We start from the raw sequence: 15,169 nt of genomic DNA, 5'->3' as shown, positions 1-15,169 counted from the left end.
TGTTTTGCATGGGGCGCGCCTATTGGCCACGGCTAGCCCGCGCGGGCCAGGCCTACGTGTTGGCGGCTGCCATTGGTCAGGTGGCGCGGGAGCTGCGTGTCCCGTGCGTGTCCGCGGCGGGGACGGGGCAGGGCGGTGCGACCCGCACCCGGGAAACAACGCGGGAATGGCAGCGGCGTGGAAGGACATGGAGAGTTGGCACAGCCCTACATTGGATAAAGGCCGCCAAAGTACCCATGGTTCACAGGAGCAGCTACCGGTGCAATGCCGATGGCGTAGGACAAAGTTACAAATTAAAATTCCTTTTAAGAGGTGTCCAGGACAATAGCTCAGAATTTAGTAAATGACAGTGGGCCTTTATTGTGTCCCAGCATATGCCCATGATGAAGTAGCAATCCTAAGGGAAAAGTTTTAGCACCTTCGGATCCTCCCACAGCCTGTAACATAACGAGGAAAAACAGAGAATTCACTTTTTACCATAATGTAGCATTTCTCTGCTCTGAAACTCCTTTATGATTAATTTTGCCGCAAATATTAATTTGCCACCTGTTATTTATACACGTTTCTATTGTTTAAAGGGAAAGCATATACCATCTTTGCAATTTTGGGAACGCACTGTCAGTGCTGTGACTTCTGTATTTGTCCTGCCTTCTGGTTCCTGCAAATGGGAATAGTTTTGCAGCACTTCCTTTCCTAACCAGGCACACTGGCACAGGTATTTCATCTACATGGGACCAGACAGCAGAGTTTTCAGTGCTTGGCTTTTAAAACATGAGAATGGTGATACAAAACTGTGGATAGGTTGGCCCTATGAATTGTATATTGTATAAATATTGGGGAAAATAAGGTGTCATCCAGCAGATACACAGCCTAAGATACCACCATGGGAGATTACACAGGTTATAACTTCTACTAGAGAGCCCATCTTGGCTGGGAGTGTTGAACCTGTTTCAGCTCCACACAACACATCTATTTCATGCAATCATTGCTGGTTCAGGTGAAGAGGTGAAGGTGGGAATATGCTTCTCTACTTTGCAGTCAGTCCAGGGCAAATCTGGCAGTCACACAATGCATATACGAGTCCCATCCATAGACTTCTCATCTGGTTCTTTTGATCCTGGAGACAGATCTGCTTCATTCTGTGCTCTCCATCTAACTTCTCCTAAGCATGATCTGGCAACTGCAGTCCATATGAGGCTTCCAGCCTGTCCCAGAATATAAAAGGTCTCCCTGATACACCCAGTGGGCTGAGAGAGAAGGAAAGAAGCCATGGAGTGAGAGGAATTCCCAAAGAGCAGCGAGTACAGAGAACAGACAGACATTGTAAAAGTAGAGCACAGAAATACTTGATTGTTTTAAATGCAAAAGACATTTTCTGTTGTCAGATGCAAGAAAACTGCATTGCTCTCACATAGAGAGGTTGCTGCCAAGAAAATAGCTGGCCCATGTTTAAAAGCATTCCAGGGATACTTACTCCCTTGGGAGACCAAAACCACAACAGAAGCCATTTACATACAAGCTGATGCTGCTTACCAGGACCAGCTTGAATTAGGCTTAGGCTTGTCATGGAGCCTTTTTTTTTTTTTAATTTCTCTCTTAGGAGTTTGCAGTCTTGCCCAATCTCTTTCTGACTGAGTGTACCTATTTGCCATGGGTATTCAGAGAATGAAAACAAGCGTGGGCCTTCCTTAACAATATCTGGGGTGTCTGGGTGGATACCAGGCATGTGTGAAGGAAACAGCACTTGGCTTGGCAGGCTTCCAGGAGCTCTCAGACAAGCCAAGTTGTCTCGAAGGGCCCTGGGAAACTAACATGCACCAATAGTGGCAGGATGCACCCATTTATGCAGTAAACAAATGCAGGAGTCCCTAACTTTTTCAGTTCCACAATCCCAGGCCATGAATACATTTTAAAAACCTATCAGGAGCGCATCCATTGAGTCTAAACTAAAAGCAACATAGACATTCTTTACTAGTGAAAAATATGAGCAGAAATAATAAAAAAATTGTTTTCTGGCCATCACCATTCATGTGGAACCTCTCAATTTGCTCTGATACCCAGGATTTCTGTATCCTATGCCCCCTGACTTGTCCAAATCAGTGTGAGCACCTTGGTCTCTGGGTGCCCACTGACAATTGCAGGCACCTCCATTTTCCACATGTAGAGCCATTTCCCTAGACTCTGCAGGGAGCTGCTGCATGGACAGTCCTCTTAGAGAAAAGGCACAAGAATGCCAGCAGCCAGAGTGAGCCACCATATGATTGTTCTGACATGAAGATCCCACTAACTGTAAGCACATCGTCTCTTCTTCCTTTGCTGCACATTCACCCACATCCCAATCCTCTAGCTGTACTTACATACATTTATATATAAACCCCTCCAAGCTACTATTTCTGTTTTATTCCTTCCCTCCCACCACATGAGCCCATTAGATTTTTTTTTAATTCTTTGAATTTAGAAAGAATTTGAAAAATTGCTCATCACTGTCTGCTCCCATCTGCTTGTATACCACAAGCAGAAATTTCCTTGTGAAATGTTCCTGCTGTACATTTCCGCAGTTATGTCCCAAACCCTACGCTAATTGCCTTCTACACCTACACTCCCTCCTCTTCTTGACTCCATTCTGGTTTTTAACTTAATCACTCTCCTTCATCTCATTTCTTTTCCTATAAGCTCAAGCCAGTTTGATGTGTACCTTCCCTTTTTATTACCATTTCAGAAGTTTACATTATTTGGAACTCCACATGCATGTTTTACCAGCTCTGCACGCAAAGATGAGGTGAGAAGGACTCAGTCACATCAGTGACTTTCCCCATTAGGGAGCAGCAGAACTGGGACCCTTCATGAAGGAAGGCCATCCTTCCAGATGAGACCTTCCAGATGACACACCATCCCACAGCATCTAAGCAAAGCAAGCAGAGCAGGGCTGGGGACAGAAATGGCTTTGCCATCAACTGAAGTCAGGCCCCAGGTCAAGCCAGTCAGCGAGTTTGGGCAGCATGGCTGAGCACAGGCCCTCCTACAGCAGAGCTCAGGCCAAGAGCAGCGTGTCCCAGCCCAGATGGGAGCCCGAGCCAAGGACAGGGCTTATGACTGCACTCAGTGCTGGGCCCTCTGCTCTTGCATCTGCTCTGCAGGACACTGCTCTGTAACTGTACTCACTCAAGAGAATGAACTGGGCACATATCCAGGAGTTCTTACCAGCTGTACACATTGTTTTGGCATCTCCAAATAACTTTCAATATTGTCCACTGATGATGGAGAAAAGCAGATTATAAGCAAATCCAGTTCAGAATTAGCTTTATTTTGCCCTAGTACAATCACTGATCTAGTAAGTGCCTTTGTTCTCAGGCCCCCTACTTTCTCTCAGAGACAGGCATGCTTTCAGTTCTCTTCCCTTTCACTCCCAGCTTTAGCCATATTTAAGGGTAGTCCATAGATGCTCCTTGTTGTCTTAGCTGGTATGTTTGGACCCAAGGCTTAGAGGCAGCTTCATCTAGACTTAACATCCTTCTTGAAAACCACAGAAATACTAGATAAGACGTATTTTCTCCTGGTGCTGATTTCCACCTTTTATATGTTTATTTAAATCTGCATTACACTGAAATGCTTTACACATCTTTCATAGGGATTAAGCACAGAGAATATATTTAAAGGTTTGCAAAGCAGCCCTAAATCTGTCACAGCTCTCACTTCTGTCATATAACATGCTGCCAACAATTTCTTTAAAAAATGTAGGACAGGAAAGAAAAACTGTGACTCTTCTTTTCCTCTAAGTGAAAATAAATCTGTATGTCCAACTTCCCTTAATACTTCCCAAATGCTTTTGAACAAGCAATCCTGAGCAAAGAAAGAAATTATCCAAAAGCACAAGGTAAAATAATACACACAGAAATCACCAACTAACCAACAAAAATATTTGCCTAATAAAACTTTTCAATAATCCTAAAGCTTTTTCTATTCAGCTTTTAGCTGTCTGGTCTAATGTCTTATGTATTCTGAGGGTGCCTATTGATATTTCTCAAAAGTTTATAAAAATTAGCTGAAAATACCTTTGGAGTCAACAGTGACTTGCAGAACTGCTGTAAGCAGCTTAATAAAGGGTGCCAGAAGCATTTTCCACTGCAGAATAACAATGCTACTGCCACATGCAAGATTTTTTAAAGGTATGTTTGCTGTATGGCAGACCACTATAGCATCCAGCTTTTGGAATATGTTCAGTGTTGGATTCTGCTGAATGTAATCATGGAGCAAAAAGTTAAATGAAGTTCAAAAGATGCATGAAGCACATAAAATATCAATGGTTTGGTGTCACACCTGAGGGATTACAAAACAGCATAGCAGACTTAATGAGGAACTCAAAAATGCTGTATAGAAGAAATCTGACTGATGCCTTTAGCAGGAAAACTGCAATACACAGTGGAAAATTTGTCCAAGCCACTGTTAAGTCCATCTGATAGAACCTCTGAGACCTGGCAACATCAGCTTTGGAAAAATATGCAGCAGAAAATGAAGCTGTAAAAATCTTTGAGAAAGTCCCTTACTAGACTGCAGTGACTGGACCAATAGTCTCATCTTCTGAAATGACAACTGACAACACAACTGTGTCAGCCTTTAATTTTACAACTAACCTCTGAACTTTTTGTTGCATAGTTGTTTAGGTCTCAAGTGAAATACTAGAAAGGAAGTACATGTGTGCTCCTCTTTGATTTAACATACCATTTAGGACAAAAAATATTCTGTTTATTTCTGCACAGGTAGGAATCTGTCAGAGCAATGAGAGTATCACTTGGAAGTACATTATCATGGTTTAACCCCAGCCAGCAAGCACCAGGCAAATATTTGGTCACATAAGCCCCACAAACCCACTCTAGCCCACCCCAGGGGGAATGGGGAAGACAATTGGAATAAAACCAATGTAAAAAACATGGGTTGAGATAATAATAACTTATCTCTTAACACCTTTAATAATTCAAATCAAAGAAGATAAATAGCCTGTCCCTAGGCAGTAATTGGTCCCTCCTGGCTAATATCCCCCAGTTTATACCATGGGTGTATATTCTGTGGTGTGGGATATCCCTCTGGCCAGTTTGGGTCGGCTCTCCTGGCCATGCTCCCTCCTGGCTTCTCATCCACCTGCTCACCGGCAGAGCGAGGACTGGAAAGATCTCGATTTGGGGTAAGCGCCACTCAGCAACAAGTGACGCATCAGCGTGTTTTCACCATTATTCCACATTAAATCCGAAACAGCGCTGTGGCTACTACTCGGAAGAAAATTAACTCTGCCCCAGCTGAAAGCAGGGCATCCTTAAAGCAGATCTTAGACCAGAAATGCTTAGTCGTTGTGTAAGTCACTCATTTTGAGAGAACAGGACTCGGTGCATGTCATGCAAAGGTGACACACGGACACAGCGTTCCGGTGGTCGCGGCCCAGCCGAGCAGACAGGGAAAACAGCGGCACCATCCCGTCTTCCTGTTTCCTCCACTCCGGACCCGACCTGCAACCGACCCTGAGCCTATACGCGCCGGTGCAGCGGCTCGCAGGGGCCAGGCAGAGCGCAGCGCCGCCCCGGCCCGTCCCGGTAACCGCGGGCAGCAGGCACCGCCCGGCTCCTACAAACGGCGGGGCCGCCTCAGCGCCGCTCCCGGCCCCGCACAGCACAGCACAGCACAGCACGGCCCGGCCCGGCCCGCGCTCCCGCCGCGCCCCCGGCCTGTCCCTCCGCGCTCGCCGTCGCGCCGCAGCCAATCAGCGCGCGCGGCGCGGGGCGGGCGGGAGCGGGCGCGGGGCGGGCGCGGCCATGGAGGACGTGAGCGCCAAGTTCGTGTCGCAGAAGATCAGCCGGACGCGCTGGCGGCCCCTGCCCGCCGCCGCGCTCCAGCCTCCCGACCTCTTCGCCACCGGCTCCTGGGACAACGAGGTACCGGCCGGGCGAGCCCGGAGGCGCGGCGCGACCTTCCCGCCGGAGCTCGGCGCGGGTGGCGGCGGCACCCCACGCCACCTCGGTCCCCTGCGCCTCGGCCGCTTGGAGCGGGAGAGCGCGGCCGGAGCCGGCCGTGAGCACTGCCTGGCTCGGCAGTCCCGCCCTTCACTTGGCCGTGCCGTGCTCGGGTCCCCAAGGAAGCCGCGGGGCCGCCCCGGCGCACGGCAGCGTTATCCCCCTGGGCAAGCGCTTCCCTCCGGCCGGCGGCGGCTTCCTCTGGAGCCGTGCGCAGCCCGCAGCGTATTGCTTTCCCTGGCTGAGCCTTACTGCTCGGTACTTTCGAAAGCGTTCTCGAGTAAATGTGGTATCGTTTCTGTTTAGGATAACAGGATCTCCATTTGGTCAGCTGGCGACCTTGGAAATGCGGGCCTCAATGGTGAATATCATGGAGAACCTCATTTGCTGTGTGACATCCAGCACAACGGTGATGTTATGGATATGCAGGTAAAATAGCTGTGTTGAATAGATCCGTATTTTTTAAGGGCTGGTCACTTAGGAGGAGTTGAATGAGAGTGAACTGTGAAAATGCTGAGATTGGCCAAAAAATTCTTACAAAGAAAAAGAACAAAGCCAATCAATATTGCTGTGGTTTTTGTGGGTTTGGTTTTTTCCCCTCCACCTACCAATAATTTAGGTTACTCTAAAATCAAAATTATCACCTTGATACTAATATTGGCTAATAGTATTCTTGTTAACTCTCTCTAGTTTTTGGATCAAGAAAGAATTGTGGTTGCCTCGTCAACAGGAACTGTAACTATATTCCGTCATCATCAAAATAACCAGGTATGTGACATGCACTGGCTTTAAGATGCTATTCTCTGTAATACAGGTTGCTTTGATATTACTATAAAAAGCATCTGGCTACCAAAATGAATTTCTTTTTGAAGTCTGTTAAAAAAAGCTTTGATTTGACACATACGAGGAAAGAAAATAGCATTTTACGCACATGCTACATAAACTAGATTCCAGAGCGAGACAGACTGGGGTATTGCCTCGTCTGTATCCAAAAAGCCCATTCATTGAAAACATACTTTGAGACATTAGAGTGTTTTGGGGCAGTAAATATTAATGGACTTCTGTCTGCCTTATCAGAGTTTTTGCATTCTTGAACTAAATGACTCCTTTTCAACTCAAATGATAAATGATGAATGAATTCTCATGTGTGTCCTGTGAAGGAAGTTATGTAAAACTTGATAGCCTTTTGCTTTGATTATAAATCACTGGAAATAAATGTATAATTACCTTTTTATGTATGTTCACAGTGACACAGTAAAGGTGAATGTCAGTTTATAATTTGGTGTGGTACCTAAAATAAATTAAGTTCCTTGCAATCAAGATCTGAATCTGACCTTTTATTTTCTAAGTGCATCAGTTCTTTTCCCCTGTCCTGGGGAAATATTGAAGACATGAGCCTAGTGAACAACATTTTACAGTCCGTAGTGTTATTTCTATTTGCTAGGTCATGTGAACATGGTGGTTCAGAGAAGAAGTAATTGTGTCGTAGAAGGGTTTTGTGCTTAAGAGTTGATGAAAACTTAGATCTCTTGATTTTTATTTGTATAGGGGGATCTCATTCCCATGAAATAGCTCATTCCCTGGAGCTTGTTTCTGGTTTCATGAGTATTCTGGAGCTTTGTTTTATCATGTTCATTATTAAAGAGCTTAATTTCATGTCTGGTTACTACTTAGACATTATCTGCTGACCACCAGTGGGCGAAAGCTCATTATCATGTGGGTCAAGACACATCTTGTGGTGGAGCAGCCTGTACAGGAGTCGTCTGCAACAACCCAGAAATTGTCACTGTTGGAGAAGATGGTAGAATAAATCTCTTCAGGGCTGACCAAAAAGATGCAGTAAGAACTATAGGTATGTGAAATACCTAGGTTTTTACATTAGTCTAGTTTGCAGGGGGTTTTGTTTGGTTTTCAGGTTATTATAACAAAACAAAAAAGTTAATTGAGTATTGATTTCAGTATTCCAGGTTGAACATGTTTGTTCCAGATTATTCCTATATCCCTCCAGAATTCAAATACTTGAAGCATATTTCAAATGTATTTCTATATTTGTCTAGGTATTTTTAAGTTCATGGTTTTACAGTAAAAGGTGGAGAGGACAGAGAGAGAACATCTTGGAAGATGCTCTCAGGTTCTTCAGAATGGAGTTCTATGGTGTAAGCAATCTGTTTTGCTGGTTCCCAATTCAATAACATCTTGACATTTCCCAGGCACTAAGCTGAATCCTTAACATGAAGATAGACTCTTGTACCTCGTTCAATAGTTGCAAACAAATGCCTTGATATTTTTGTTATTGTTTAGTGGATTTAAGAGCACAGTACAAAGTGCATAGGTTTGTAGTCAGTTATGGTAGGAAGAAAGAAATCTCAAAGTTAGAGATTATGTAAAAGTCTTTTGGAGCCATAAAAGTGTATCATTGCTAAACTACTCAGTTTTAGTCTGTCATAAAACTTTAAATCCCCTGAAACCTCAGTATTCAGTAATCCAACATTTCTTTTTAATGGTGATTTGGTGAGTTTGTTCTTCCCCTCTGCTTTCATTTAAAGAGTAGGCAGAAAAGTCATTAAAATATCTGTAACCAGGCATCAGTGTAACTTTTTTGTCTTGCTATCAGAAAATATTTCCATCTTATGCAGAAAGATAATAATTTGCCTATATTTTCAATATGGGCTTACACAAAGAATTTTAAAATACTTGAGGTGAAAGTAGACTTAACAAAGTTACCCCATCATAATCAAGGTGAAAAGTTTATATATAGTAACAGAAATAAAATACAAGAAAATAGTGTCTCTTTTTCAGAAGGCTTTTAAAGTTTCACCTCAAAGCTGTGAATTGTTTGACATTGTAAATTACTGTGACAAAAAAGAGGCACTGGAGAAAAGGACCTAAAAAAAAGGGCCTTGCTATTTAGTTATTAACAAGGATAATTTGGGTTTAACTTGATACCACATTGGCAGTTCAGAAAAGGTCTAAAAGTTGGTAAATTAAGTGTTTCTGTATAAAACTGCTTAATGCCGTCAGCCAGAGTTCCTGTTCCTTGTGCTTAGAACTCCATTATGAAAAGCTCCATAGCTACTTCTGTCAGTAGGTGCTGGCCATATGAAGAAAACTTTTGAGAACCATAAATTTGGCTGAAATTAATTCCTCTTCTACAAAAAGAAATCTTACAAATCAATGAGTAGTTTTGTAATCACCAGAGCTAATTAATACATCTACTTACAGATTTGTCTCAGTAGTGTTTTATATAGTAAGCAAGGAAAGGGCTCCTTTTTCACAGGGTATTTGCAGATACTAGATGGTCTCTGACCCTGAAACTGCAGAGGTTATGCACATGTTTAAACAGCTGTGTTCTGTTCTCTATTAAGAGTTATTTTGTTGCAATTAAATGGAGACTAGCATTCCACAGGTTTACCTGAATGCTTTTCTCATCTCTTGCAGACAACGCAGACAGCAGTACACTCCATGCAGTGACTTTCCTTCGCACAACTGAGATCTTGACAGTAAACTCAATTGGACAGTTAAAAATATGGGACCTCAGACAGCAAAGAAATGAGCCATCTCAAATATTTTCTTTGTAAGACCTCCACTTTTTTATTATTTACTGAAAAGCATGTGCTACTTTATATAATCTGATTCAAATCTTTCCTAATGCCTTCCTAACAACAGGATGGTAAATTACTGATTTTTTTAAGGATTTTAACTTCTTTGGTACTTAAATAAGCAAAAGGCAGGCTGATTAATGGTTGAACCACTGTTGTGACCTCAGCATTGTGCTTAGCAGGTGCATTTAATGATTTAACTTTTGAAGGACTATTATACCTGTACACTTATCTTGTTAAGAAAAAACTTTCAATCCTCAACCCCAAACTATTTACCTCTTTATATTTACTTTTCTTCACAGGCCTAATGTAAGGTTTTTGGCATTTGGAATGTATTTGAATGGTAACTTTGTGCCTTATAAGGTACTGTGAGAAAAGAAGATGGGCTAAATTTCAGTCCTGTTGTCTGTGTAATAATTCCCATTGCTGTTCCTAGACTGTGGTTTAGGTACCTGATTTTGTTAGTGCATGGTCTCCCTTTTTAACTCTTAGTGTATACTAAAACTATAATTATATCGTGCATCATAATAATAATATTATTATTATAGGTATATATAGAGTATTATTTGCCTGCATGGCTTCTCACTCCTATAAAGCTGTCAGATGCTGTGTAGATGTTCCATAGGGTACGGAACCTGATTGTAGCTTCATGTTATTGCCATACCTCTGGTTTCCAGTAGATGTCATGTGCCTTCAGCCTGGGGTGGTCAGATGTTACAGGAACTGAAGGTCATGTTGATACTGGTACCTCGCTTGTCAATGCTTCTGATGCCAAATTAGGGATTAAGAAGAGGAAAATAGAAGCTATAAATAAAAAATTCGTGTTTGGGTTATTTGGTTGTTTTGCTTTTTCCTCTTTGCAGGGCAGGTGACAGAGTTCCACTGCACTGTGTGGATAGGCATCCCAATCAGCAGCATATTGTGGCCACAGGGGGCCAGGATGGAATGCTGAGTATATGGGACATCAGGCAGGGTACTATGCCAGTGTCCCTGCTAAATGCTCATGAAGCAGAAAGTAAGTACCTGAAATGGAGGGGGGGGAAGAAGGTGGCATTTTAAAGAAGTTTCTGATTACTGTAAAAATAAGTTGATGTAACTGTGGTAGAAAACAATCACATACTTGCTACTTAAGTGAATCATAGAATGGTTTGGGTTAGAAGAGACCTTAAAGCTCATTTACTCCAACCTCTCCTGCCAAGGGTAGGTGCACTTTCCACTTGACCAGGTTGCTCAGATACCCATCCAACCTAGCCTTGAACATTTCCAGGGATGAGGCAGTTACAGCTTCTCCGGAAAACCTGTTCCAGTGCCTCACCACCCACACAGTTAAGAATTTCTTCCTAATAACCTAATTTAAACCTACTGTCAGTTTAAAGCCATTCCCCTTTGTCCTATCACTACATGCCCCTGTCCTTCATGTGTTTTAGCCTAGCTTCTAGGAGGATTTGTTCCGTGTTTTTCCCAGGATCAGAACTGAGGCTGACAAGTTGGTAGTTCTCAGGGTCTTCCTTTCTACTCTTTTTAAACATGGGTTTGTGCCCATCTTTCCCTTTTTCCAGTCCCCTAGTACTTTACCTGACTACTGTAGCCTTTCAAACATGGAGAGTGGCTTGGCAGCTACATCATCTAATTCCTTCAGGACTCTGGGAAGTATCTCGTAGATTTATGTACATTCAGGTTCCGTAGGTGGTCATGAACCTGAGCTTCTTGTACAGTGGGAAGGACTTTTCTTCCCCAGACCCTGTTTTGCAGCTCAGCCACTGGAGAGGTATGGGAAGAGAGGTTGCCATTGAAGACTGACACAAGAAAGTTGAGTAGCTCAACCTTGTCCCTGTCCAGTATTACCAGTATTCCAGCATTGATGACTGGGGGGCATACACCTGGGACCTTCCTTTTCTGGCTGACATACCTGTAGAAGCCATTCCTGTTGTTCTTTTCATCCCTTGCCAGGCTCAGGTCCAGCTTCTCCTTGGCCTACCTCACTCTGTATCCCTAACCTTCATCTCTATACTCTTCCCAGGATGCCTACTACTGCTCCATGTTTTCATCTGGAAAATGTGGCTTCCTTCTCTGTATAGGAGACTGCTTTTAGATAAAAGTGAACTCTCTCTAAACTAAAAGTAGACTTAGTAAGCAATTCTTTAATGAGCTTTAGATGCATTTAATCAGAATGGCTGTGTTTCTAGCAGGGTAGGTGTATAAACAGTCATGGAAGCTGGTGCAGTGTTAGGCAGATAGAGTAAAGCAGAATGCAGATATTAGCAAACTTGAAAACATGAGGAAGAAGGGGAAACTCAACATCCATTTGGTGTCTCTGTGCTGAAATAGCTCACTTTCCTGGCAACTACAGGAACAAGACAACAATTAATTTTATGCTGAAAATTTTGTGATTTGGTGCTACATTTAAATTAAAGGAGTAAAAATATTTCTTGATATTACATTTACCTACTTAAATATTTTCTGCAGTTATGGTATTTAGACACAAAATAATGTGTGTCCTGAGAAGGAATGCATACTATGTGTGGATTTGAACTTAACAGCAGGAAAGATGACATGCACATTGCCTGAATTCATATAATACTTTAACAATTTTCACAATACTGAAATGCAACAAAATAGGGTCATTTCCTTTTTTTTTCCTTCTTTTTTCTTTCCCCCTTCCCCCCTGCCAGCAGAGGGAAAACTGCAGTATATAACTTCGGATGGGGCTTTGGGTTTCCTACCCACACACAATTAAAAATGAAAGGTTTTGATGGAGGCATATGTTCTTGTAAATACATGTCTATATCATGCTATCCAAATGCTTTGATCAAAGTACCTGAGACTTGTTCTGAAATGATTTTGTTTGATACTTCCAGTGTGGGAAGTTCACTTCCATCCCTCTGACCCTGATCATTTATTCACGTGTTCTGAAGATGGATCTCTTTGGCACTGGGATACTTCCACAAACGTATCTGAAAAACCATCTTTTCTTCATCAAGGTAAGGATGTTTGAAGTCCATCTGCACTGAATTTGTCAGTTGGTAACATCATTACAGTCAGTGTTCTCACATGACCCAACTGATAACACAATCTTAATACAGAAAATTAAAAACAGCTTTCTTTTCTTAGAAAGCAGACTTAGATAAGCACTTTTCTTAGATAAGTACTTGAGGAAAACTACTTATACGGCAAATGGTTGTGCAGGGTTTTTCATGGTCTGGTTTGGGTTTTTTTAATATGCTACCCTCTGACCAGTGTGTGAAGGGGCACATTTATGATTTCAAAGATAGACTGTATTCACTTAAAAATCATCTGTAGAAAAGAAATAGAGGCAGCCTGACTGACCTTATTGAGTCTCTGAGGGAGTTGCACTAACTTAGAATACAAAAATAATTGATAGGTTAATGAGATAGTAGAATTATGAATTTACAATTCAGGGTAATAATTGAAACTTTCAATAAATGAAAATGGATCCTTTTGCATGGTGGCAGGATTTTAAAGTTATGATACTGACTTTTAATATAAGCATTCATTTTCACATTCTACTCACGAAGACTGCTAAGTGCTTGCCACATTAGACAATAGTGGGGAAACTTTCAGATGTCACCTGCTGCCTTTGGCCTCAAAGTTGTCATTCAAAGTTAAGTTTTATCTATGGAAGTTATAGGATTACTAATTCAAGTTGGACTCTGCATGTTTGCAAGTATATGAAGTATAAATCCTTTAGCATCACTTCTGACACTTGTAAATCTTATGCTGAATGATGGTTCTTACAGTGTGAGACTTCAGTTTGAACGTAAAGTGTTATGTGGAAAAAATTAAAAGTCAAATATAGGTATATCACTTGCTGCAAAGTGGGGAGGAGGAGCAGTAGGGAATAAGTGTTATTGAAGCAAAGCTGAAAACTCCAAATAGAGCAAGACACTCTATAAACAGACTTGTGTTCTTGTACCCTTGCTTTAGTATCTCTACAGAGAAACTTGCAGGTACTTACGCTCTCAGTGAGATGAGTTAATAGCTGCTGTGATGCATTTGTCTTAACTGAGGGTAGAGCTGGTAGATAATTTTTGTAATTATTTCAAGTACTTGATTTTTTAAGCTATTTTTTCCTTAATTTACCAAAGAAATGACATCTCAACTACTCTGAAAACTGGCTTAAATGTAAAATTTTATTTCTATTATGTCTGACCCATATCTACTGTGTTTCTCCAAATTCTGAGAATATATAAACGAATTTGAAACTTACTTCTTTGTCTTCCTTCTTTCAGGAGGAAGAAGCACTGCCTATCTTTCCCACAGTACCATGAACCAGTCTGTAGTGAGCGCCTGGCTAAGCAATGATCCGACCAAAGACCGCATGGAAATCACCAACCTGATTCCAAACCAGACTTTGTCAGTGAATAGTTTAGATGTTCTAGGACCATGCCTGGTATATGGTACTGATGCAGAGGCTATTTATGTGAACAGACAACTTTTTGCATGAAGTGACTGTGGTATCCCTTTGAAGCATTTACCAGCTTGAACTACTGGGAGAGGTCAGGTTCATTCCTAATGCTACTGGCTAGTCTCTTATTGGCGTGTGTGGGAGCAGCCTCAGCTTGGTCCTGGTGCTGTGGAAGAAGTCAGGTGCTTCACATTCTGACAGCTGTCACTTGATGCTCCAGGATGGGGAACTGAGCAAGCTTACATGCCATTTCTTCCCTGCTGCCTGCTTGGTTTTGACAAGCAGGAAAGTAGTCAGTCACTAAGGGCAAAATCTTTGCTGTAAAGTGATGTCCATAATACACACATACATAAAAACAGACGAAAAGGTAAACCCTGAATTTTTATTTTTCCCTGTAAAGGTATTTTTCAAGTATCATTTCTAAAGCGAAACTGTGGGCTTCATGGAAATTCTTTTTATGTCACCTGAAAGAGATGGGTTTTTTTTAAGCTGAGTTTTTATATATAGGGGAACATAACTGTTAATGTTAGTTCATGAGCTGGAAGGAAAACTGTTAAAGCTATGAAATGTGAAAGGTTCTATAGGAATCTCAGCATTCTAGCAACATTATTTTGAATTATTCACAGCTTCATCATGGATGCTACATGTTAAAACTTGATAATGCACCAGTAAATCTCCCAACAGAAAAATGGGGTTTGTAATTAAGAAGTCATAATTGACAGATGTGTTGGCTGTGTTTTCAGGTGTAAGAATAAGAGTTTCTAAACTTGAGACATAGTCTTTGTCACAAATTCACATCTGGTTTATTGAAATCTTTGAGAAGTTTTAAATTTTATTATTAGCATTGTACCTGTTTTCTTTTACAGAGAACCCTTTCTCTTTTTATTAAAAAGTTTTGCACAAGAGTAGTGGTCTGACTTACTAAAATAATTCAAATAGATGTGTTTGCAGGAATTTATTTGGATTGAGCCTGGGTATTGAACCTGAAGGATGGAAAAACCTCTGTATTTGGGCAGGAACAGGTTAGTTATGAGGTGTTACATGGTATTTCCACCATAACCCCTCTGGAGTGTACTTTAATTCACATCGGCGTGGGTGCCCTGGGTGTGCTGTGGCAGGAACAGCTCACCTGATGCACATTCCGT

General features: G+C 41.9%; 1 protein-coding gene across 1 annotated transcript; it reads left to right on the top strand.

Moving 5' to 3' along the window:
• Positions 1-5,746: 5,746 nt before the first annotated feature.
• On the top strand, positions 5,747-14,929 carry NUP43 (nucleoporin 43). The gene is made up of 8 exons (XM_054629748.2): positions 5,747-5,921; positions 6,306-6,428; positions 6,690-6,767; positions 7,674-7,851; positions 9,438-9,573; positions 10,462-10,613; positions 12,457-12,579; positions 13,849-14,929. Exons 1-8 carry the CDS (start codon positions 5,802-5,804, stop codon positions 14,061-14,063), a joined length of 1,125 nt encoding a protein of 374 aa, XP_054485723.1. The 5' UTR covers positions 5,747-5,801; the 3' UTR covers positions 14,064-14,929.
• Positions 14,930-15,169: the final 240 nt, after the last annotated feature.

This window comes from Agelaius phoeniceus, chromosome 3 (assembly GCF_051311805.1).
Source record: "Agelaius phoeniceus isolate bAgePho1 chromosome 3, bAgePho1.hap1, whole genome shotgun sequence".
Lineage (NCBI taxonomy): Eukaryota > Metazoa > Chordata > Aves > Passeriformes > Icteridae > Agelaius > Agelaius phoeniceus.
The sequence above is the reverse complement of the archived record's forward strand: the minus strand, read 5'-3'. Positions and strand labels throughout refer to the sequence as shown.